Consider the following 23,726-nt stretch of genomic DNA (forward strand, 5'->3'; position numbering starts at 1 on the left):
TCCTTATGGATATATTCTACGTTAAATCGGTTTTTTTTTTTTTTTTTTTTTTTTTTTACAAATTTTGAAAGATCTAATTTAGTATTAATAAAAAATAATTTTAGTCTTTAAAAAGGATAAATTAAATCAAATTAATATTTATGTGAATTTTTTTTTTAGTTGTTCTATTACTCATCTATTAAATTATCCGACATATAATTTCTATAAAAAATGACAATAATAAAAGATAGAGGAATTAAATAATTTAGACAATCACCAAAGTATCTACACACTTAATGCACACGTTAAAGATAAATTGTTCTCTTATACTTAGTCATCATCAAAATCAAAATTAAGTATTATTATTCTTCAAACCAACTTGGTTCTAACATAAACTTGTTTATAAGAGCGTTCTATAGGATACTTATTGGGGATGGAGAAAAGACTCATGTTGACGAGGACATAATAAGCAAGGACACTAGAGAAGCACTTCAATGACTAGAAGGACCAATGACAAGGGCACATGCCTAGAAAACTAAGGAAGCCTTGAACCAAATGGTGACAATTGTTATAGAAGCAAGGCCCAACTTAGAGGAGATGGAGTGCAAATTAGTCAACTACATAAGTCCACATCATTGAAGAGAGAGGCCATGTTTTATGAAGAAAGAACGACAATTATTGAGTACTTACACTTTGAAATGGAGGCAAGAGCATTGAAGAGGGAGACAATGTTCTACTTAGATTTATATATAATTGTGAAATGCTATTGAGATGAACCAAGAATGATAAATCAACCATTTGAGTAATTTTAAAGGACGTAGTTGACCTGACCATTATTTCTTCTTATTTGTGTGCAGTTGTTGTTTATTTTTCTGATGGGAATGGTAACTAGATGCCATTCCTCTTATTTCCTTACAGGTTCCTTTACTAAATTCTAGTTGTGCCGCTATATCATTCATTAGGTGAGGACTGTCCTTACTAGCATTGCTCATTAAATGGACATTTTTCTACTAAATCATCTTATGAGTTCTTATTGCAATTAAAAACAAATGAGAAGTGATCAAAATGTGGTATAGACACTAATGCACGATGTCTCCTGTGCTTAGATCATATTGAAGCTGCCACTAACATCTTGAGAGATTGTGAACAACACTAGGTTGGTATGGCAGTAATTTCAGTCAGTGCTGACTTCATCACCACACTAAATTAGTCTATACTTCCCATAAGAGACACTTGATTTTTGGAAGTGAAGTTGGGTGCATCTGGTTGAATAAAAATCAACTGGTTTCTTACTTTTGATGTTGTTGTGCAAAAACATACAGATCATTCCAACCAGGATTGTTGAGTAATTTTCAATCATCTTATCAACATTTATTTTAATCATTGAAGAAAATAAAATAACAAACAATTTCATATAACCAAAGAGTAGAGTTTTAAGAAAATCACGGTTAAAGTAAGTTTGGCCTCAATTGATGGAAAAGTTATACTATGTTTCATTTGAAATGATTAAGTAAATCAATGATGTTCTATGGTACTGCAACATTTAAGTGCATAACTAAATTAACATGCTCTTCAGCTACATGAGTAAATAAAATGATATTAAAATTCTTTTATGTCTAAACAATCATTAAATCTTTTCTACTTAAGTTAAAACTGTTCATTCACTTTATGGTTCCAAATATTATGTCTAAGAATTTTGAGTTATTTTAATGTGTCAATTAACTAATCTACCATAGTAACTACTTGAAATATATTCATTAAATGTTTTCATTATTTAATGAACTGTTATATATCTTAAGTTGATCATGCCTAAAATAAAATATATAATATAGAAATATACAAATGCTAAAAAAGCATGGACACCATTACACATCACATGAATAACACTATTTCATAATCACATTCAAAATAATTCAACAAAGTGTTTTAGTCCATAGTGAGCAATAAACAAAAACAATAAACTTATATACAAATCCATCAAAACAAGTGACTAATAAATAAATAACTTATATGAATCTTCAATAGGGTTAATCCTGCACACTCAAGGCAAACACGTGAAATTAATCTAACAAACACAAACACAAAGTTTTGCATGGCTGATAAACTATTAAATTCTAATAATAAGTGTGAAAATACATCTAAATTACCTAATTATCAACTAATAATCCTTGCAATGAAGTAAGATTATCATATGAGTAAGCAAATGTAGTCCTTGCTCGGCCATGAGTGCAACTTATCCTCACATGAAGGAGAATTATAAAATAGTTCAAGTCGTGCAAGAGCTGCCAAATAGGGGTTGGATTAAATGTGCTAGTGACAGAGCTTTGATTGCTAACGACCAAAGAGCTTCATGTGGTGGAGTTCTTAGTGATGAGCATGAATCGTGTATGGGATCTCATGGCTGAGCTCTGAGGCATTTTAAATATTCTTCATACTACTTGGGAGAAGGTTATCATTTTGTCTCATTTGTTGAGGTGATTGCTTCATAAATGTGCACCTTGTAAGGACGGAAGAGAAATCAAGTATCTTCCAATGAATGACAAATGGAAAATTTGCCAAAAAAACATTAGAAATATAGATTACAAAGTAGAATTATACAACATGAGTATAGAAAATATAGAACTTCAGACAAAGTAGAATTATACAACATTCATCCATTATAAATAAAGTCTTCAAGACTTGCTTGAATAGGCAATGGATTCAATAAATACAATTGCAAGTAAATTACTATTAAAATCCAAAACTAAACTACATTGTTGACATGACTTACAAGAATTAAAAGATTCACCGCACTTAGAATCATATGATGTTCTGAAAGATGTCATAAAAAAGAGTAAAATTATTATTTTAGTTTTTAAACTTATTTTTTGGTTTTACTTTAATTTCTTAATTATTTTTCGTTATATTTTAGTCTTTTAACTATATTTCTGTTAATCAAGTTGGTCATTTTATTTAATTTTTGTTCAAAAAATATTAACTTTTACTGACATGTCATTTAAAGTGGAAGAAATGAGACTAAAATGAAACTAAAATATAAATTAAGAGACATAAAATAAAAGGTAGTTGTTTTTTTTGTTTTTTTTTCTCTTCTTCTCCAATTTAGTAATAATTTTTTTTCTTCTTCTTAATCATTCTTCATCTGCAACTTTTCATATCTAAAAATGTATTATAATTCTCAAAATCAACTATTCAAACACCAACATCTCTAATTAGTAACCAATATCAAAATTCATTCATTTTTAACCTTACTTGTTGAATTCAATTACTTCTTGAATGATCAACTTTGATCCAACACAGATTCAATCACTTTGATGTCGTCGACGTTACAACTTTAAAGATACATATATTTCATATACTTCAATTTTATCATATATATATATATATATATATATATATATATATATATAGACTTTATCACATTTGAAATATTTGACCATTTTATAATGTTAACTTAAATATTATAAATTTTACAAATTCATTGTTATTATTCTCAACGTCATAAAACTATATTATTCTATATATCAATTTGAATAAATGAATATTGTTTTTAATAAATAAATAAAAATTACATCTCTCAATAATATAAACTAGATTATGGCCTGCGCGCTGCGCGAATATTAATTAATTAATTTTATAAATTTTATAAGTAATATTTTATGTATTATAAATATGGTTATCTTATAATATTTGTAATAATTGAATATGATTAGGAAAATTAAAATGAGGGAAAATCATGTGTATCACAATCATCTAATTTAATTTTTAAAATATTTTGTAAAATTCGTATGATAACTTATTATATAGGATAATTGTTTGACTCATTGTACTGTGATTGTTAATTTATTTTTCAAACATATAATGGTATTTGTATTTATTTGACGAAATAAAATGTAAAATACAAACCCAAAAATAAGATATAAAAATTTATAAATATGATTTACTATTTAAAATTTTTTATTTTAAAAAATATTAATGTTGAATTATATTGTAGCATGTTTTAATTGCGAGCATGAGAAGTTGTAAAAAATAATTATTGAATATATTTCATCAAAAGTTTGTAAAAAAAAAAATAAGTTGTTGTAGCATCGGGAGTCTATTTTAAATATATATAATAGATGATAGATTTTAATAATTGGAAGTAATTTTTTTAATAATTTTTCATATATTCATATTTTATGATTATTTTTAATAAATTTATGTATTTTTAATTTATAAAGTGTTACTAAAAAAATTGATTGACATTAATGAGTAATTTAATTTTTAACTTATAAAATCATTACTCATAATAAATGAAATAATATAATTGTTCATAAAAGGAAGATTAAATAAAGAACATTTGTGTCGATATTTATGAGTGATTAGGTGGTTTTTTTTAATGAATTTAATGAATAATAATATAAATTATTACTATTGATAAATGACTAATAATATTATAAAATAATATTATAAAATAGTTTATAAATTTATTATAAAATTATTTGATAATAATATAAATTATTATCAATTGTAAAATAATTTATAAATTTATTATAAATAATTATAAAATAATTTTATAAGTTTTATAAGTAATATTTTATGTATTATAAATATAGTTAATTTATAATATTACTTTATTGATTTGTAATAATTGAATATAATTAGGAAAATTAAAATGAGGGAAAATCATTTTTATCACAATCATCTAATTTAATTTTTAAAATATTTTATAAAATTCATATGATAACTTATTATATAGGATAATAGTTTGACTCATTGTACTTTGATTAACAATTTATTTTTCAACATATAATGGTACTTGTATTTATTTGATGAAATAAAATATAAAATACATACCAAAAAATAAGATATAAAAATTTAAAAATATGATTGACTATTTAATATTTTTTATTTTAAAAAAATGTTAATGTTGAATTATATTGTAGCGTAGTCTAAATTTATTTGTTTTATTAGTATGATTTTTTAATTGCGAGCATGAGAAGTTATTGTAAAAAAAATTATTGAATATATTTTATCAAGAGTTTGAAATTAATTTTATTAAAGATTTACATATACTTTAAATCAATTTTAGGTATTTAAAAGTTTTAACTAATTGTTTGTGCAATTGAATTATAGTTATGTTGATATATACCAAAAATAAATTTTATTAAAAAATAATTTAATTTTATGCGATACTTAAATTTTCGTTTATTTTTTAACATTCAAATTATTATTATAATAAAGAAAATTAAAATAAAAAATAACATTCAATTATAAATATATACTTTAATTGATAAAAATATAATGTTAACTTATTTTTTCAAAACACATATATATAGTAAATTTTTGTTCATTATATTTTTTAATATATTCATATATTATAATTTTAAATAAATATGTGTATTTTAATAATTAGAAGTAACTTTTTTAATAATTTTTCATATATTCTTATTTTATGATTATTTTCATAAATCTATAAATTAGTGATTAAGAGGAGGATTGAAGGAGATTAGGCATTGAGAGCATGATTGAGAGAGGAGAAAACAGGAGAGGTCCACATAAACTTTTTGACTGATGTGAAAAATATTTGTATAGGTGGATGAAATAGAATGAGGTGGCATTCGAGAGTGAGGTGACATTGGAGGTCTGTTTTAAATATATATAATAGATAATAGATATGTAAAGAATAATAAGGATGATTTAAAAAAATAATAGCATGGTTTCTGCTAACAGAAATATTAGCTTAGCTTAAACACTTATTAAGACAAATGTCACACTTGTCATACTATAAACTTTTGTTTTATTCTAATAGATTACTAAATTTAGGAATAAATCCTATTTCTGATAGCCCCCAAAAACTCTAGTGAAAGGTGCTAACACCCCTTTCACATCCGATATTATTTCACGATAAATCAGAGGAGGAATATTGAATGAAAGATTAAAGAAAGGTACCTGAAAGAGACGGGATGATTCTAATTATTTACTTTCATCTGTAAATTAAATAAAAAGATTCTACAAAATGCAGTGAATCTTGAAAAGGGTAAAGCTAAAACGACTTGAAACCAACCTCCCACCAACCCACAAATATTTGTAAGAAATTTGAGACTAATTAGGACTATAGTACACCTGCCACCCAAGGATGGCATTTTGACATTAATACAAATAACTTGACAAAATCAAAGAATCACTGGATCGACCAACATCAAAGGAAACGCCACCTAATACCCCCGCTGGACCTGGTTAGTCCCTTGCAGAAGAGGGCAGCTGCACTAAATGGTTGGACTTCATCAATCATCCGGAGATAGACAAGCGAACCTGCAAAGCAAGGCTAGTAGGCTTCGTATACCCTATGTATTCCTTTCACAAAAACAACCACTGCTGTCGGAGCATAGGTGAAACTATTGTCTAGCTGTGTAGAACATTTCTTTGAAGCGCCCCATATTTACATGTACAACTTTTGCTCATCCAGCATTGCTAGCAACTTCTGCTGCTCTCTGCCTCATCATTTCCATTACAGCAGCTCTACGCCGTGAATCAGACTGCTGCTGCAGCCTCCTTAAATGTTCTTTTAAATCTCTGATTTAATTCCAAAGCACAAGTTAACACATGCAAACTCAACAATTAACCAAAAGAGTAACTTATGTATAATTGTCCACAAACCTGCATCGTGGTACATGGCATTCGGATTCTTTGCACGCACGAGCATGAAGTTGAAGCAAATACCACATTTTCTTGCAAAGAACACAACCTCCAGAAGCACGTGTTTTGCAGTGCATACCATGGCGGAAAAGGCCCTTCACTTTACGACAATTAGGATATTGGCAATGTGCAGAGCGACATTGGGATGCATGCACTAGAAGATCGAGCATTTTCCTTAGCTGTAATTACACAATCCATTTACATCAGAATCTATACAGAAATTTCACAGCATCTATGGTGCTAAGCAAACAATAGCCCCACCAAAATTCAAAAACATAATATGGACACAGGACAAATACGCAATAGCCAACAATTTTTTTGAAACATGATTTGATGAAAGAAAAAGAGACTGCAATTTATGTTCACAAATATGCATAATATAGCGAATGCTTTCGTGTACCAACACAACATATAGTCTACCAAGGACCAGTGGTTAAATATCACCCATAATTTTGATTATGTTCGGGGACACTATTCGGAAGTAGAAATTTCACAGTCCTTCTCATCCTTACCATTGAGACGGTGACTTAACTGACGTTGGTTCAATGAATTCAGTTTTGAGGGACACATTCATTTTCCATGAGCATCAATCAAGTCAATTTCTCAACCCCGAGAATGAAGAGAACCATGAACTTCTACTTCCATTCCATGAGACAATGAGTGACGTTGTTGGAGTTTTAAACAGTTTTCAAGTATAAGTCCCCGGTTAAAAAAATTCTATATATTTACAATTTACATATAATATTTTCAAGCATTTTATCCCTCCCATATATGAATTAAATAATAGATAATGGACCTACAATTGTGACCAAACACAAACCAAGTTATACACCATATATATCATAACATACACAAATAATTTTTGGCTCGATTCTTTTAATTTAAAATGGTCAACAAATTAGAATTATCATGTCATTGATAATCCATTTTGAGGGTCATTGTTAAACATCATCATGAAATTCATGTTTAATTATAATGCTTAAACTCTAAATTCAAATTAAGTAGTTTTAACATGTTCCACTTGTTTGAATAAAGGGGATGTTTGGGTAACCAACTTAGTTAAACACTTACTCAATGATCATTTAAAAGAAAATTCATAATAAGAGTCTATGCATAAGCTATTTCCACAATCCAAGAAGGAATAAAAGAAAATTCTGCACGAGCTCTGTATAACGTTTTTTAACCCACTCAGGAGCTTCTGAAAATAAGCTGAAAACTTTTCGGCATATCATAAAGCAATTTTTGGAACTCTTCCAAACACTTACTTATACAAGTGCTTATGTTACAAATAAGCTCTTCCAAATTCCCTTAAATATACAGGAAACTGCTATTGACACTCAAATTTCATCACCTATGAAGTTGCAAACAGAAACCAAATACCATAAGGTGGGGTCAGCTCGTGGATCAATCAACACCCAGTTTTGAATGATAACGAATGATAAACCACTTAATTTTGACCCCATATCTCTCTTACTGGTTTTCCCAAACCTCTAACTATTTGATTATCCTCCATCTTATCTACTGAATCTTTTCCGCACAAGCTCAAACCAGCTAGGGTGGAACTCAACAACCTTTTCTACAAAGGAACCACCCCTAATTTTTCTCTGATGATTTAATCCCTAATTCCATCTTGTGCAATGTTGGGAACTCAAACTCGCACAACACAACAAATATATCCGACAACAATTTTCTAAAAGAAATCTGTATGTGTATTGATAGCAGTAATGAAGTATGGTTAGGTGCTATATGAAGGGATGTGAGCAAAGAGGGGATGGATGGAAAATAACTCCTTACAAAATGGAAACGCAGCTAAATAGGAGTGGAAGTAACCTTCTGCTGGAGAAGGAACCATGTATTCCTCAACCAGACTTTTCCACCCAAGACTTACCGATTATTCCTTGCCTCTTACTTCCCGATCAAATACCTCCTTCTCTCCGCCTCCTACCCCTACTTGATTCCCAAATCCCTCTCTCGACTGTCATCGTGACATGTGAGAATTCCATTATTATTCTCTCTCCTCCCCCGATGTTTCTAATGCCTTGGTTGTCATCTGATCCATGCCTTTTACATTTTGGCCCTTCCTCCTATCATAAACCCGCAACCCTTCATTGATGGGTCTTTTCCCTCCCTTTCTGAGCCTATCTCTCTCTACCTCTTTGTGCATCTCCTCAGTTTATCAGTGATTCCCTTTCCTTCTATAAATGAAATCACTCGTCTACCACAACATTTTCAATCATGTAGAACATCACATGTCTAATAATTGTGCAGTCTCGAATGGTAATTTTCTATCACAAGCCTAGATAAAAGATGGTTGAATTAGGCGATTGACAATTAGCCTAAACCCTTGTTGTATATTTATGGCAAAAAAAAATATGTGACTGTGGTGTTAGATATACAATATAAACAAGGGAGATATAAGCACATTCATTGCTATAACACAATCCACAAGAGCATAAAGCAATACTCTGTACAGTACCTGCAATACTCTATGCTGCCTTGCTTCTTTGTTCTGAGCATCACGATCCACCATTGACGGATGATTTGTCAACTTATGAGGATGATCAATGCCTCCCTTTTGATAACAAGAATTGCATACATCGTACTCTGGGCAAACTTCACAACGCCAACCTTGACCAGTTTCTATGTCAAGATAGCATATATTACAAGTTGTCACAAATGCAGGAGCAGTTGGATTATGAAGATGATATAGGACCATCATTGAGGAATGCTTGGCCCGCCTTAGTGTATCATACTGGTAATGATTTCCCTGGCAGAGACTCAGAAATGCCTGTCTAGTGTCAAAGAATTCACTTTCAAGAATATCATCTCTATCCTTTGTATCAGATGGTACATCAGTAATTTCAACCTGCAAGATAAGCAGCAATCACAATTGATTTTTTTGGTAACAAGATTGTGGGTTCAAATTGTGTGATTAGCTTTTAAAAAAGCCTAAAATCAATTCGCTCAAGCAAGCATCATTTAGGTATTATAATCAAAACCAAATATGCAATATACTACTCCATACATCTCCATTTGTAAAAAAAATTTGTCCCAAAATGACTGACCCTTTTCAATTTAAAATGTAAACATTAATTATATTTTTCCATTCGTACCCTAGGTAGTTAATCCCAGATAGCGCGCGTCGCAGCCAACTCCGGAAACCGAGATACCGGGATTACTTCTATTTTTTGGACAAATTACATGAATAATACTATATAAACATGCATAATTAAACAATGTCTCGGAAGTAATAAAAAAAAACCAAGTCTTAATCAAAACACACATTTGGATACCAAATAGCATCATCTTCTTCAATATAGAGTAATAAAATAGCAAAATATACCGATGGTGTTGTAATAAAACATACATTTAAGTACTTTGTGGGGTTGCAGATGGTGTTAGAACAAGCAGAGAAAGAAGGGAAGTAGAAAAAAACAGAGAAAGAAGAAAGGAAGTAAGTAAGTAACAAAAGAAGAAAGGAAGTAAGTAAGTAACAAAAGAAAAAGAAAAGAAAAACTAAGGGAAAAAAAAAGAAGGAAGGAAGGAAGTAACAAAAGAAAAGAAAAACTAAAAATAAAAAGAGAAAGAAAGAAGGAAGAAAAAACAGAGGACGAACAAAGGCTGGTGGTGTTCGAAGCTGGAGGTGGCACGGTGGTGTCCGAAGCTGGAGGCAGCATGATGGTGTTTGAAGCTGGACGGCGCGGCTGGTGGTGGAAGAACGAAAATGGCGGTAAGAAGGAACGAAGAAGAGAAAGAACGAGGAAGAAGGGAAAGTGAAATTAGGGTAATAGTGAAATATGAAGGATGGAATACCAAAAATATCCCCCAAAACGTTCTAAAATTAAAGGGAAAATTTGGTTTTTCCAGAAGAAGAAAAACTCATGTTTTCTAGGTTTTGGGAACACGCGACCCCGTTCGCCACCACACTCCACCGCGATCGCACCCGGAACCACCGCGATGGACTACCTAGTTTGTACCCTTTAATTAAAACTACATACATCATTTGAAATTCAATAGTTTCCACTTTGCATTAATAATAACAGGGAATACACCAATACTTGATAAGAATATTTTAGTCAAAGTAATATTCTCTTTCTTTCATTTATACATTTTTCTTAATCCAAGTGAAATAGTCAATTGGATCACTCATTGTGAGACGGAGGGAGTAGTTCAAGGACTCAATAATTTGCCTAAGATCTTATATTCTCAGAGTAGGAACCAGAAATTTTGCAGATATTAAGATGATTAACAGTTAAGTGCTAATAGAATCTAACACCGAAATACAGAAGAAATGAACTAGTTTAGAACCACACACTTTATACGTCAAAATTAGACCTACTTACTTGATAAAGAGTATGTTTTTCCCTCTGATTAACAGGATGTCTTTCTCTCTCTTCACGCTTTAGCTCTGCTTCATAACACCTATAACGAGTTAAGACAAAACATGTGACTGCTGAAATGGATTTCTTGAGTTTGAAAGTTGTTCAGTTGGCAATAAATAAAAGAAAAATTGAAAGATCATAAAAGGGATAAAAACAACTAATACTAATAAGACTAAAAAGATGTTGGAATAACAGAGAAATGTTATTGTGGAAATATCCACAGCAGTTTGAGTTTCAACATTGTCCAAATCCAAAACTGCAGTCAAATTTATTGTATAGCATAAGTATGGTATGAAGGATGGACGGTGTAAAGCCAAAAAACTTACATATCATTATGGTGGATAGTGTTGTGGCAAATGGTAACTATGTTAAGAAACTAACATAATAAATTATAAGACCTGGCATAACATCAATAATAAAATAGCAACTTACACAAAAAATGACGAACATAATTCAAACATTTCCTAGCATGCTAACTTACTGAAAATATCACAAACTCTAACATACATGCAATAAAAATGTGGCAAAATACAAGCAAATACAAAACCAAAACATAATTTAAGTCGTCACCTTCCCTCACAAAAATCAGAACATCTAAACAGAGGCAGTGAGAAGTGAGACATGAAAATAGTGACATGTCATATGTGAAACTGGTACTTGAGAAAGACACTGGACAAGGAGTCACTAGAAAAACATAGTTGCCAGATAAAAGAAACATAAATACAGAGGAGGGAGTGAGATGGAGGGATACAATCAGTTTCACAAGAACAAACACAGGCATTGATTAGGATAAGGCTCATCAAATTTTTCCAGAAAAATTTATTAATCACAAGCCTCCAAAATACAGGTAACCATCATCCAACACCTGAATCATAGCTCAGTCATAATGCACATCTTATGGCATTTTGGACAGTTTCACCACACACCATTCTATCAAGGCAATGATTTAATATTAATAATATCACTATCAGGTGCTTCAAAGGTACTTGCAGAAATCTATTCCAGAAACTGCTTGATGGATTTTCAGGTTACTAGTAAAAAGTCAGTCTAGAAATCATGGATATGACACATGGGTACGAGGACACGACACTGAACTAAAAATATAGGAAACTCAGTTGGAATACACTTATCTGTGCTTCATAGACATCAAATATATACTTCTCTCTAATTAATTGGAAATGCCATAATCTTTCTAGAGGTATATCCATTTAATGTAACAAATTGTAGTTGACATGTCATATGCCAAAACATGGAGATAAGATTGAAGAGCCTTACTTATCACAAATCTGAAAGTTCTTGCACTGATTACAAACCCAACGGTTACCACACACCATTAGAATACAGCAGTGGGTACATGCATGCTGCAAATGAACCATAATAAAATCTTCCTTCATCGGGGAAATGGTTTCGCCAAGCTGGAGAAAGAAAGATCAAGAACTTCACATAAATAAAATTATCACAAAAAGAACCTAACAAAAAAATATTAAAACCAGTCAAGTAAGGAGTAGATAATAATATTAGGAAACAGTCACACAATATAACTTCCAAGTTGCTTAACAATATTCAAATTGTTGCATATTTAAAATGGTGAATTACTTTGTGCATGAGGAGCAGATCTTTCGAGGCATTTCCTGAAAGATCTGACTGACCAGAAGCTTTTAAAGCCCTTTTTGTAATAGTCTTTTTGGTTGTTCCTTTTTTATTTTGTTTTCTTCCGTCTTCCTCTTGACGTAGCTGATAGATCAAATCTTCTGCAGCCCCGGGCCAGTAGTCACCATCAAAATATGGGAGTCTTGCTGCCGTAACCTTAGCCCTACATTCACCGGTAGATGTGAAGAAATGATCATATAAGTTGGTGATATCGACCACAACATTCTCCTTAGCAGCTTTTCTTAACATGGCTAGATACCTGATGAAACATGTTCAAGATACTGAAGTTAGAGATGAATAAACATACTACATTATACAACTATAATTACAAGACAAGTTTTCTGTCTATTCTCGCTTATATCAAATCTCTTATGCTCACCATTCACGAAGCTTATCAGATTTTGGCGTTTTCTGAATTTCTGGATGACAATATAAAATATAGTCTTCACCCTTTAATGGAGGACAAGCCCATATATAGCAGCTGGTAAAACCACGTTTCTTACAATATTCAAGATATCCAATCTAAAAAGAAATAAAATGTAATGAAAAATTATTCAGTTTAGAATATAGTTTACAGTAAGATAATAAACCAGAACTAAAATATCTCCAAGAAAAGGTTCCAAAAGCAAGACATTATGCCAAACATTACCAGAATTTCATGGTAAACAAATGTTCGAAGAGCCTCTCCAGTTACTGATTTAATCTCAGGCCTGAAATACTTCACAGAGTCCAAATATGAAAGATACACCCGGCGCTGATTGGGAAATTGACATTCAGCTCCAAATTCTTGAACATACATGCCAAATAGGCATACTTCCACACCTTCAATCTTTTGAAATAGCAAAACTACCTGGAATTAAAAGGTAAGAGCATCAATATTCATGATTATAGACAAGGATTTAATTACAACCATGTAATTTATAACAACTTTTTGGGTACCTTTGATTTATATGGGAATTCTGTTGGGTAATTTTCTTCCTGAAAAATCTCCAAAAAACGCTGTTTCACTTCTAACTTCTTGTCAACAGATGACACAACTCTTACGACAAGAGAATCAGCTCCAGGCACCTAGTAACATCCAAGTGAAAACAAAATTAGCAATCCATAGGAACTTTGATGCACTAGGGAAGAGTGTTCTTAGATTTCATCTTGGACCTAAAGTCTCATCCCCTACTAGAGCTGTCAATTTCACGAGACTTTCAAATCTAGGCCCTAGCCCACATGTTAAGGGGCCTGAAAATCTCCAAAGCTAAAGAGAGCCTCATTCACATAAGCCCCCAAGGTAGCAGGCCCCCAAATCTAAAATTGGCCCCTTGGGAAATTCTTTTTTGGAAAAAAAGATTGAGAATTTTTTTCCCAAATATTTTTTTATAAAAAAAAATCTCAACTTTTAGGTTTTTTAATAAATAAACAATTTTTCCTCAAACTTTATTTTTTATACAAAAAGAACATTATTGGGTGACAAAAAAAAAGGGGCCACGAATCCCCCTAACCTAGCCCCACAAAAAAAATGACATAATGGGGACTGCGGACAAAAATAAGCTCTCTCAAGAGGGGGACATAATTTAAGGGGCTTAAAGGTTGGGGCTTTTTTTTTACAACTGTACCCCCTACAAAACACGCTTGTAAGATTGGAATGCCCAGGCTTAACATATCTCTAATCGCCCGGGGACTCTTAACACACTCCTTCAAAATAAAGATTGGGCATCTAAAGCGTAGACTAATCAAGGATCTCAATAAACACCCGTTACACCCAAGACTGGACAGTGGACATCTAGTTTTTTTTGACAGCTCTACCACCTACAAAACATGCTTGTAAGATGTGGAATGCCCAAGCCTTAACATATATCTAGTTGCTCTACGACTCTTAACACACTCGTTCACAATAAAGATTGAACATCTAAAGCGTAGACTAATCAAGGATCTCAACATACACCCCTTACGCCCAAGACTGGACTGTGGAGTGTGGACATCCAGAACATGACCAATTAAGGGTTGAATAATAGAGATCTTGGCCCAAATAGCATGTCTAGGACAAACTCGATACCATCTTAAGCTTTTGCATCAAACTCGTCATCGCAAAACCGGTTTACAATGAGAGGACTACCCAAGCCTTATAAGCATTACATAGGCCATATATGTAGTCGATGTGAAACCCTCAAAACACCCTCTCACATGGATCTCAATAAACCCACCCAACACTGGACATTGGCCCAGGCAATTCTTTAGACTTTGGATAGTCCTCGCCTTACCAACTAATTTTGTGGGCATGAGTTTGGCTCAATCCCAAAATTTAAGAAGTTATTACGCTATTCTAGATAAGTTAATGGGTCACATCTCTGTTATTCCACTGCCATTTTGCCATGTTGGTGATGTCTAGTCCTGGGTGTGAATAAGTCTATCCACATGGACAAATGTGGATAGAATAACATGTATCTCAATACACCCACCCACACTTGAGGACAAGACATTGGCCTAGGCCGTTCTTATAGGTACTTTTAAAAGCTTTATTTTTTGTTTGTTTGTTTTTTAAACGTAGGTTTTTTTTTCATAATGTAATCGGGTTTAAGGAGTGTCGGAGGTGTGTCAAAGTGGGGGGGATTGGGACACCTGTTTGAGGTTTCTGACATATGTCATGCGAGCATCAGTGTCCGACATGTGTATAACATGTGACATGTCTAAACCCAAGAGTGTAGGAGCGCTTTATAGAAAATCTAGTACACCCAGGTATTTGAGAGACCTAGAACCCTTCCTTCAGATTTGCAAACTCAAGACAAATCTCCCTCAACTTCCCCTTCGATTATTTATAACCAATCATCTCTCAGTTCAACTAACTCCTTAGACTAACTAACCATCCAACTTACAGGGATACTAGATACCTAACAATCTAACTAATATAAAATACACAAAGGTAAAAAAAATTAAAAAGAAACGTAGCTATGAAGTAAAAAATAAAACTGCATGTATTTCTGACAACCAATACATTAATCACCTCATCATAGCTTTTCCCATGAAACCTTGCTCTCTCTTGCCTTTCGTGCTTTAGCCGCTTAAACAACCGTTGTTCTATATGGTCACTAAGAATAGTTCTCGGTAAATCCTTCGCTCCAAGAACAGCACTTTGGGGTAATGGTTTGCGCTCTCCTTGCTCTACCTCTTCAATGTAGCAGTTAGGGCAAGTGTATTCAGCTTGTCCACCATCATTTCTTCTTCCATTAAACAAGGCACATATTTGGTGTTGCCAAGCTTCGCATTTATCACATTGAACCCACTGCAAACAAAACAGAGATGGTTAATAAAAAAAATAAAAAGTTAATCAAGTAATAAAAATGGCACATGTGGCACGCACCCATTCCTCGGTTTCCTCATCATTCTTCTTCTTTTCCAATCTTGACTTGGCAATGGGAGTCCCATCAACAACAATGTGTTCTGTACGAGCATCATTATAGCATGGGATACAAAAATAATGTCGAGTATCACCAGTACCCATGGTATAGTACATATTGTTTCGCTTGATGCGAACCCCACATGTTGTACAATAAATAGGAGGTGGTTCAAATGTAAGCTTCTCTACAGCACATAACTGACAGGAATTCTCACTCATAGAGTGCTCCATTGCTTGATTCTTCTCTGCCTTTGATTTGCTCTGTCACGAGAAAATGATGCATAATGGTAACAGGTCGATACCAAAGACAATTAGAAAAAATTGATGCATCAGATATATCAAATGAGCAATTAAAAAATAGTAGAAGTTGATCATACAAACCGTAATATGTTAATAAACCTCAACTTTACAGTAAGTAACATAACCTAGCATGTTAAATACAGTGGAGTTCATTCCATTAGGTTTGATTTCATTTCACCTCTTTCCAACAATCAAAACATAGCCAAAAGGATGACACGGAGAAATAATTCAAATGATGAAATGCATGATAGACATCTTATATGTAACTAACACCAAGTTCTGTTGATCATAAAGCAGGCTATTAAAGAGACAAAGACAGTTTAGGATATATCAAAGTATGTGTTGAAGCCATACAAGCAATTAGGAACCCAAGTTACTCCTAATTTTCATACAATCATAGTATCCGGCTGATATATTTGAGTGGACTTGTCTGGTGAATTTTGGGAATACCCCAAAGATTTAATTATTTTTCTCAAAACCAGATTCACGGGCTATTTTTTTAGCTGTAGAAAGGAGGGCATATTCTAGTGGCAGTGTGATCTGTATATTGTTCTTTGGGTGCCTTAGGCTAGAGTGAAGTGCCTTCAATAAAGGAAAATCTGTCACTACACTTGTTGTGACATCTTCATTTACTAATAATATCTTAAACTAACGGATGTGTAATCAAACCAGACGTCACCAATGAATTTCATGTCTGCAATACATGTTTTATAAAGTCCACATTATATTTCAAATAACAAAGGGTAATACAGGTTTGACAACACCGATACACAAACTATTATTAGGAAGAGGTTTCAGTAGATTTTAAAGTACAATTGAAAAGGTTAATATTATTAAACTATCGAAATTTAATTAATGTTCTTTTAATGAAAAAGAAACACAAGAATATACAAAAACTTACTTGGCCAACCCATTGCCTGAGACCAGTGATATGTTCCCTGACTTGCTCTGGAGTAAATAATTCGGTTAAAGAGACCCCCTTTATTTTTGGCTTACCAGATTTTGTTCCAGCTGCATTCTCACATTGCTGCATCACATTTTCTTGTTTATCTGGTCCAATTTCTTTCTCAGTTTTTATATTTTCTGGCCTGGCTAAATTACTAGGATCGTCATACTTAACAGACTCACCATCAAGAATTTTACCATCTGTATTATTGGAATCCATCTTCATCTCACTAAGCTTTGCATGAGCTGATGCTTCTGCTTTTACTTCTGTAAGCTCTGATTTAATTGAGATAGACTTCTCAGCATTGGGATAGGTTTGGGACTGAGCATCCCTGGAAACAAGAGATTCACAATTTGCAGAAACAGATGAAGCAGAATTGTCATTTTCAAGATTAACAGACTGGGTGCAATGCTCAATCTTTATGCGCTTTAGAGATGGGTGCATGTCTTCTGAAGTTTCCACAACTAATGGAGGCTTCGATATCAATCTAGATGACATGGCTGTTATATTGTAAGATTTACAGGATCCATTTACCATACTTGGCAAACTTGATTCAGATTCTGGCTGAATCTGAGGTTTGAGTTGAAATGTGCGCCGGTAATTTCTTACAAAAACACAAACAGGGCAACATAGATCCTTGCAGTGTATGAAATGATGAAGCAATACCCTGGTATGATGACAACGAGGGTATGGACAATGTCGCAGGGTGCATCCATCTATGTGCTTACATAACTTCTGTGCAATAGAACAAAAGCGTTCTTGGCATCGTCCTTCAGGAGCAGAACATCGTCGAGCATGAAGTAGAAATAAAAGCCACCTTTGTTGATTCCTGTGTGCCTTTTTGATAGCACTTCCCGGGTCTAGTGGCTCAGCTGCACCTCTAGGAGCAGCAGCTTGGCTCATAGATACATCTGATGATAAATTATTGCAATGAGCTTCATCCTTCCCAGATATTCTTTGATGAAAATCCACATGGAGATGCTGGTCATGTGAAATATTGTTAGGCATGTGGTTGCCATCTTGTGAGTCAGGCCATTGGTTTAGAACTATTGATTTGGAATTGGATTGTGCCCCAACTGTAAGACAGCTGAACTTATTTTGAGACTCTGCAACCAATTGGTGTGGATGCAACATTTGTTGCGAATTTTGTGGTGCTGATGAGGTTAACTCATGCTGACCAGATGGAAATGAAAGGTATTGAGCACTCCTAGTGCAATCTTCAGATGAGTTTTGCTGGAACTGATTCTGCATCTCAGACATATGGAACTGTTCAGGAACATGAGAATTGAGCACTTCTTTATGGTGTTCAAGTCCAGGCTCTGACTTCACTTGGTTTTCTAGATTGGAAGACAGCTGAGACTGATTGAAAGCATCATTGTTGACCAAATGCTGAGGCTGTTGACTATGTAGCTTCAATTGAAATTGTTGTTGTGATTGTGAATACGGCTCTGGCTGTTGAAATTGCTGGGGCTTTTGCTGATACTGCTGTTGAGAATGCAGAAGGGCATCTCTTGAAGTCGATGAAGACTGAAAATTCAATTTTTCCAAGTGATTGATTGCTTGAGACTTTATATGAGCAGCCTGCTGCATACCATGCAAATTTGAGTGACCACTGATCAATGAGTTAGTTTTGGGTATTGATGTCAATTTTACTGAATTCGTGTTCTGAGTGTTCATCATAGACCCAGAAGATGTCGCAGATGCATAAAAGTTTCCAGAAGCAAAAGTGTCAACATTATTCAATCCATACCCATCACCTGATAATAAAAGTGTTACCCATTATGAGAGACGTAAATTTCGAATGACAAAATATACAGCACATGCACACAGACAAAGACATAAACCTATCCATCAAACAATATTAACTAAAAAGGTTATACAACTAAACACGGGTACTGGATTGGAGTTATAGGACCTAGGATCACTCCTTCATAAAATAGAGAGAAATAGAAAGATTACCCTGCACTACTGTTTTCTGATTTTGGTCAAAGTGTTGATGTGTGTGTTTAGGGGAATTGACATAAGTTGAGGCATAGCCATCGGAAGTTCCTGCTTCATTTGCATGTTGGATATTGTTACCAATCAAGCCTAGCCCATTATTTATAGTACCATTTGAGTTTGTAAATGGTTTTTGTAGCAAACCAGATCTCATTCCACTACTCATTTGGCTGCCAAGGTTCTGCAATAGATGACTTTGGTCACCAACATTCTGTTTCTGCTGCTGCAGCTGTGACTGTGTTACCATAGTAGACTCTGCACTAGAAAAGACACTTCCATTAGTAGACGAATCTATATTCAGATGTGAGTGATTGCTGTTGACTGTAAATCCCGGCGTAGGAATCATCTGGCTTGAAATTCTCGGCACACCCATTGATGACATGTTCCCCCCCGAGCCAACAGAAAAGCTGGTAGAAGACTGTTGATATCCATTTGACAAACCTACAATAAATAGGCTACAAGATGAAGGAAAAGAAAAGAAAAGTGAAAATGTTGATAAAGCATTATAGCATTTTATTACCATCAGATCTATTTAAGGAACTGCCAAGCATGCCACCAGCTGGTAACATATTTACACTGTTGAAAGATGTTGATACTATGCTATTACACCCACTGGAAGAAATCATTGAGGCGTCTATAGAAGATGAAACCACCATGCTTGAATTTGGCCCATGCGACATACCAGGGGTTGGTATCATTGTACCAATGGGAGAAGAGCTAACAAGCTGGGGATACTGTTGGTTGTGATTATTCATAGATGCTCGTCGGAGGAAATTAGATAAACGACTCTCTAGTGTATCCAAGTTCATGTAGTCCTCCTAAAAGACGAGTCCATAACATTGTCAACACAACAATAGTCTTTGAAATTAAGGAGGAAGAGGAAAAATCTAGAAGGCCCCTTGTTATTACTTCCAGAATCATACATCTAGTTTATCTAGTATTTAAAAATTAAAATTAAGGAATATTTAGATCCCTCCCAATAGTGAAAAGAAAATTCACATGAGATCCAGAAGAAGAAAAAAACCTTAGAGAGAGCAGCTTTTAACATGCCCTCCTCGAGGCGTTTTGAAAGATCCTTAATCCTCCTTCTCTGCATTTCAGTAATTGGCTGCTGATGCCGTTGCAATAACATATCACATCTGGAAGGTAAAATGTAAAATATCTATTATTATTGCTGTTAAGTAAAATCAACAAGAATGAACAAATATATCTTATGCACATATTATATTGTATCTCAGTCAAAAAACCAGAGCAGGCGGAGCATTCAGAGACAGGCAGTGATCTAATTGACTTATTGGTATATACACTGCAGTGATCTCTTATCAATAACATAGATAAAATGGCCTCGCTAGTTCAAAGTTAAGCAATAACTATACAGCGGCAGACAAAGAAATGTGCCTCATTGTTGTCAAGTAAGTCGCAAATACCAATGTAAATACTGCATATAATCACAATCTGAATAAAAATTTTAAACTGATTAAATGGTTATATCTAATATTCAGGTAAGCAGTAAAAGTGATCCACGAGGCATTGGGAGAGGAAACATATATAATAACATAGTTAAATGACCATGTGCCAAAAAATTATTTTCCTTTCCCTTTTTTCCATATAAATCAAACTATTTATTTCGCTTTCAACCAATCTATAACATATGCTGGCTTCCAAGATTAAGATTACATTTGCATGTCAACAGTTAGTTTAAAGAAAATATTGATCTCCAAGTATTATACCAGTACAACTATTGAAGGATTGTGGTTAATCAAACAAATAACTTACATCTTCTCTTGAATAAATGCACGTGCTCTAAGAAATTCAGGGTCCATATTAATTGCGGATCGTGATACACCACCTAAAGATGGCATCTGTGAAGGGAAAGCATTTCCATTCAATTGGGTGAGTCCAGGCAACTGAGACCCTGCTTGATTGGGTACCTGTCCTGATATCTGTCCTGGAATATGTGCCTGTAATTTCATCTTTATTCTTCACATAACTCAAAAATGCTCCACCGTCAGCTAGTACTTAACCCGTACCAGACCCTGTAATCAGGTACAAACCAAACACCTGATGACTAGTTCCAATTCAATGTCAAAATCAAAATCAATCTAAAGTCATAAACAAATTCAATGTCAAATCCATCTTAAAGTCAACCTAACAAAAAGTACTAGGAAGAAACCTATTATCAGAATACAAAAAATCTTAAAAGAAGAGGTAAAAGATATTGAATGCAGGCAAGGGAGTCTATAAATATTGTGTAACTCTATCTATCACCAAAATAAGCGTATGCAAATTCACGCTAAACGGATTCCCTTTGCTGGTGATGGATAATTGAAAGAATTGATATGGATTATACAAATTCAATCAAGCGTAACTACTATAAGAAACCCTAGATACTGAATCAAATCAACAAATACAAGTTAAGGAACAAGGAAACCCTAATAGATTGATGGGGTTACGACGAACCTAAAACGGTGAACAATCGAGCACGGAACCAAACGTGAGTATAAAATTGATATATCAAATTCGAAAAGGAACTACAAATTATCGACGACCACGACGACGAAGATTCACGATGCTTTTGCCGTGGAGAAAGAAAGAAAGGTCGGTGACACCATCTACAACCAAAGGCACGTGCGAAATTTTGCCACGAACGAACTATAATAACGGAAATAAAAAGAATCGATAAATCGATATATAATACACCATATCACGGAGCATTTCAAGGATTATTCTTATAATAATATGGTCACCACCAAATATAAATCTCACAAAATATTAATTTTAGATTTTATTTTTTTTAATTATTTAAAAGAAAAATTATTCATATTTTGCTTTGTGTGTGTCAAAGATATGAAAGACTTGCTAGTATTTCGAACGAGACTAATGTATCATATCATCATAAAAGATCATACTTATTCATCTTTAGATTATATTCACTTACTCATATTTGGTCAATTAATTATATTATGTACAAAATCAACACCAAACAACATAATTTTAAAATAAACTAGCTTAATCTATAAAAATAATATATAATTAATAATTTACTAAAATATATTAAAAAAATACTAATTTAATTAAAATAACTCCTTAAGGATTTACATAATCAAGTATAAAAAGTGCTAAAAAAAACTAATATATTTAAGAGTTATCAGTGCTCTAATGGGTGGAGGCGGTGGTGCATCCATGAATAGTAGTGCAGGTCTCATGATGGATGGTGGTGCATTTATGAGTGGAGGTGCAGTCCCTTTATGTGTGGTGGCCTTATACCAAAACCCATTAGAATATATATTTGGTCCTCTAAGTTCATATGATTTAACTTATAGAAATCGAGATCATTATACACAAATCAATCCCTAAAATTGATCACTTACTAACAATTTGGTTCTTACAAACATATTATAAATTGCAATACATTCCCTGGATTATCATACTTTTTCTAGTTCCTGATGTATCTTCTTGTACAGGTATCTCCTGGGACAACACTTGATTTTCATGAGTAGGTTCATATTGTGACAGTGGTATTTCAATTTGACTTTGTTGCTTTTGTGCCTCAGTTTGATTTGGCTTTGTCCCTCTTGTGTCTTAGTTTGATGGAGAAAATTAGAGAAATCAGTGAGCAAGCTTTGAGATAAAAGTAAAAAAAAAATATTAGGGGTAAAAGGAGAAATAAAATTGAAGAAATTACATTTGACAAAAGGCGTGAAAAGAATTCTCTTCCAAAGTTATTCTTAGTTTGCAACAACTCTAACAATATCTTTTCTTTCATAATGACATTTAAGTAGTTCTTGATTCTTTCAGTTTCTACAAAGTGGACACCATGAAAGAGTAAGAAGAATGAATTATATAAATGAAGATTCATGGAAGAAGAAGATATGAAATCATAGAAGAAGAACAATAATGAATTATAAAGATGGAGATGTTACCGTTGCAATGATAACAGAGTTTCAATTTTGTTTTCAAAATCGGGCAAGCTATCACCTCTATTACATAACAATGAGTTGACTAATAGTTGGGTTCGCTCATAACTCTTAGAATTAAGAGTTATCTACTAAATTTGAATACTAATTAGTTTGTCTTTTGAGTAAAAGTTACTAGAATTTCAACTTTAAATTAAAAAAATATATATTTTAATTTCGTTGTCATTTATTGTGTCTTTTTACGAAAATTAATGTTTGGTGTGTGATTTTATAGGTAAAAGATTGGAAGATGTGCCCTAGGATCCAAATGTTGTAGGAAATTACTACAACAACTTGCACAATAGATTGAGACTAAGGCAAACATATTGCATGGATCTAGTTACATCTAATATTCATTCAAAGATTATGGGATATCCCCAACATTATGAGGTGCTAAAAGGAAGGGTGGATGTACCATTTTTACTGCATTAGACCAAAATATATACATTTTGAGC

General features: G+C 33.1%; 1 protein-coding gene across 1 annotated transcript; it reads right to left on the reverse strand.

Annotated features, from left to right (window-relative positions):
- Window positions 1-5,922: 5,922 nt before the first annotated feature.
- Window positions 5,923-22,013, reverse strand: LOC101507863 (histone acetyltransferase HAC1-like). The gene is made up of 17 exons (XM_012712501.3): window positions 21,776-22,013; window positions 21,092-21,351; window positions 20,340-20,454; window positions 19,836-20,133; window positions 19,277-19,756; window positions 17,273-19,074; window positions 16,036-16,332; window positions 15,679-15,957; window positions 13,626-13,754; window positions 13,336-13,536; window positions 13,066-13,208; window positions 12,633-12,945; window positions 12,312-12,451; window positions 10,998-11,076; window positions 9,131-9,520; window positions 6,616-6,833; window positions 5,923-6,531 (listed from the first exon to the last, which is right to left on the reverse strand). Exons 2-17 carry the CDS (start codon window positions 21,286-21,288, stop codon window positions 6,417-6,419), a joined length of 5,196 nt encoding a protein of 1,731 aa, XP_012567955.1. The 5' UTR covers window positions 21,289-21,351; window positions 21,776-22,013; the 3' UTR covers window positions 5,923-6,416.
- Between the last annotated feature and the right edge of the window lie 1,713 nt (window positions 22,014-23,726).

This window comes from Cicer arietinum, chromosome 6, assembly GCF_000331145.2.
Source record: "Cicer arietinum cultivar CDC Frontier isolate Library 1 chromosome 6, Cicar.CDCFrontier_v2.0, whole genome shotgun sequence".
NCBI lineage: Eukaryota > Viridiplantae > Streptophyta > Magnoliopsida > Fabales > Fabaceae > Cicer > Cicer arietinum.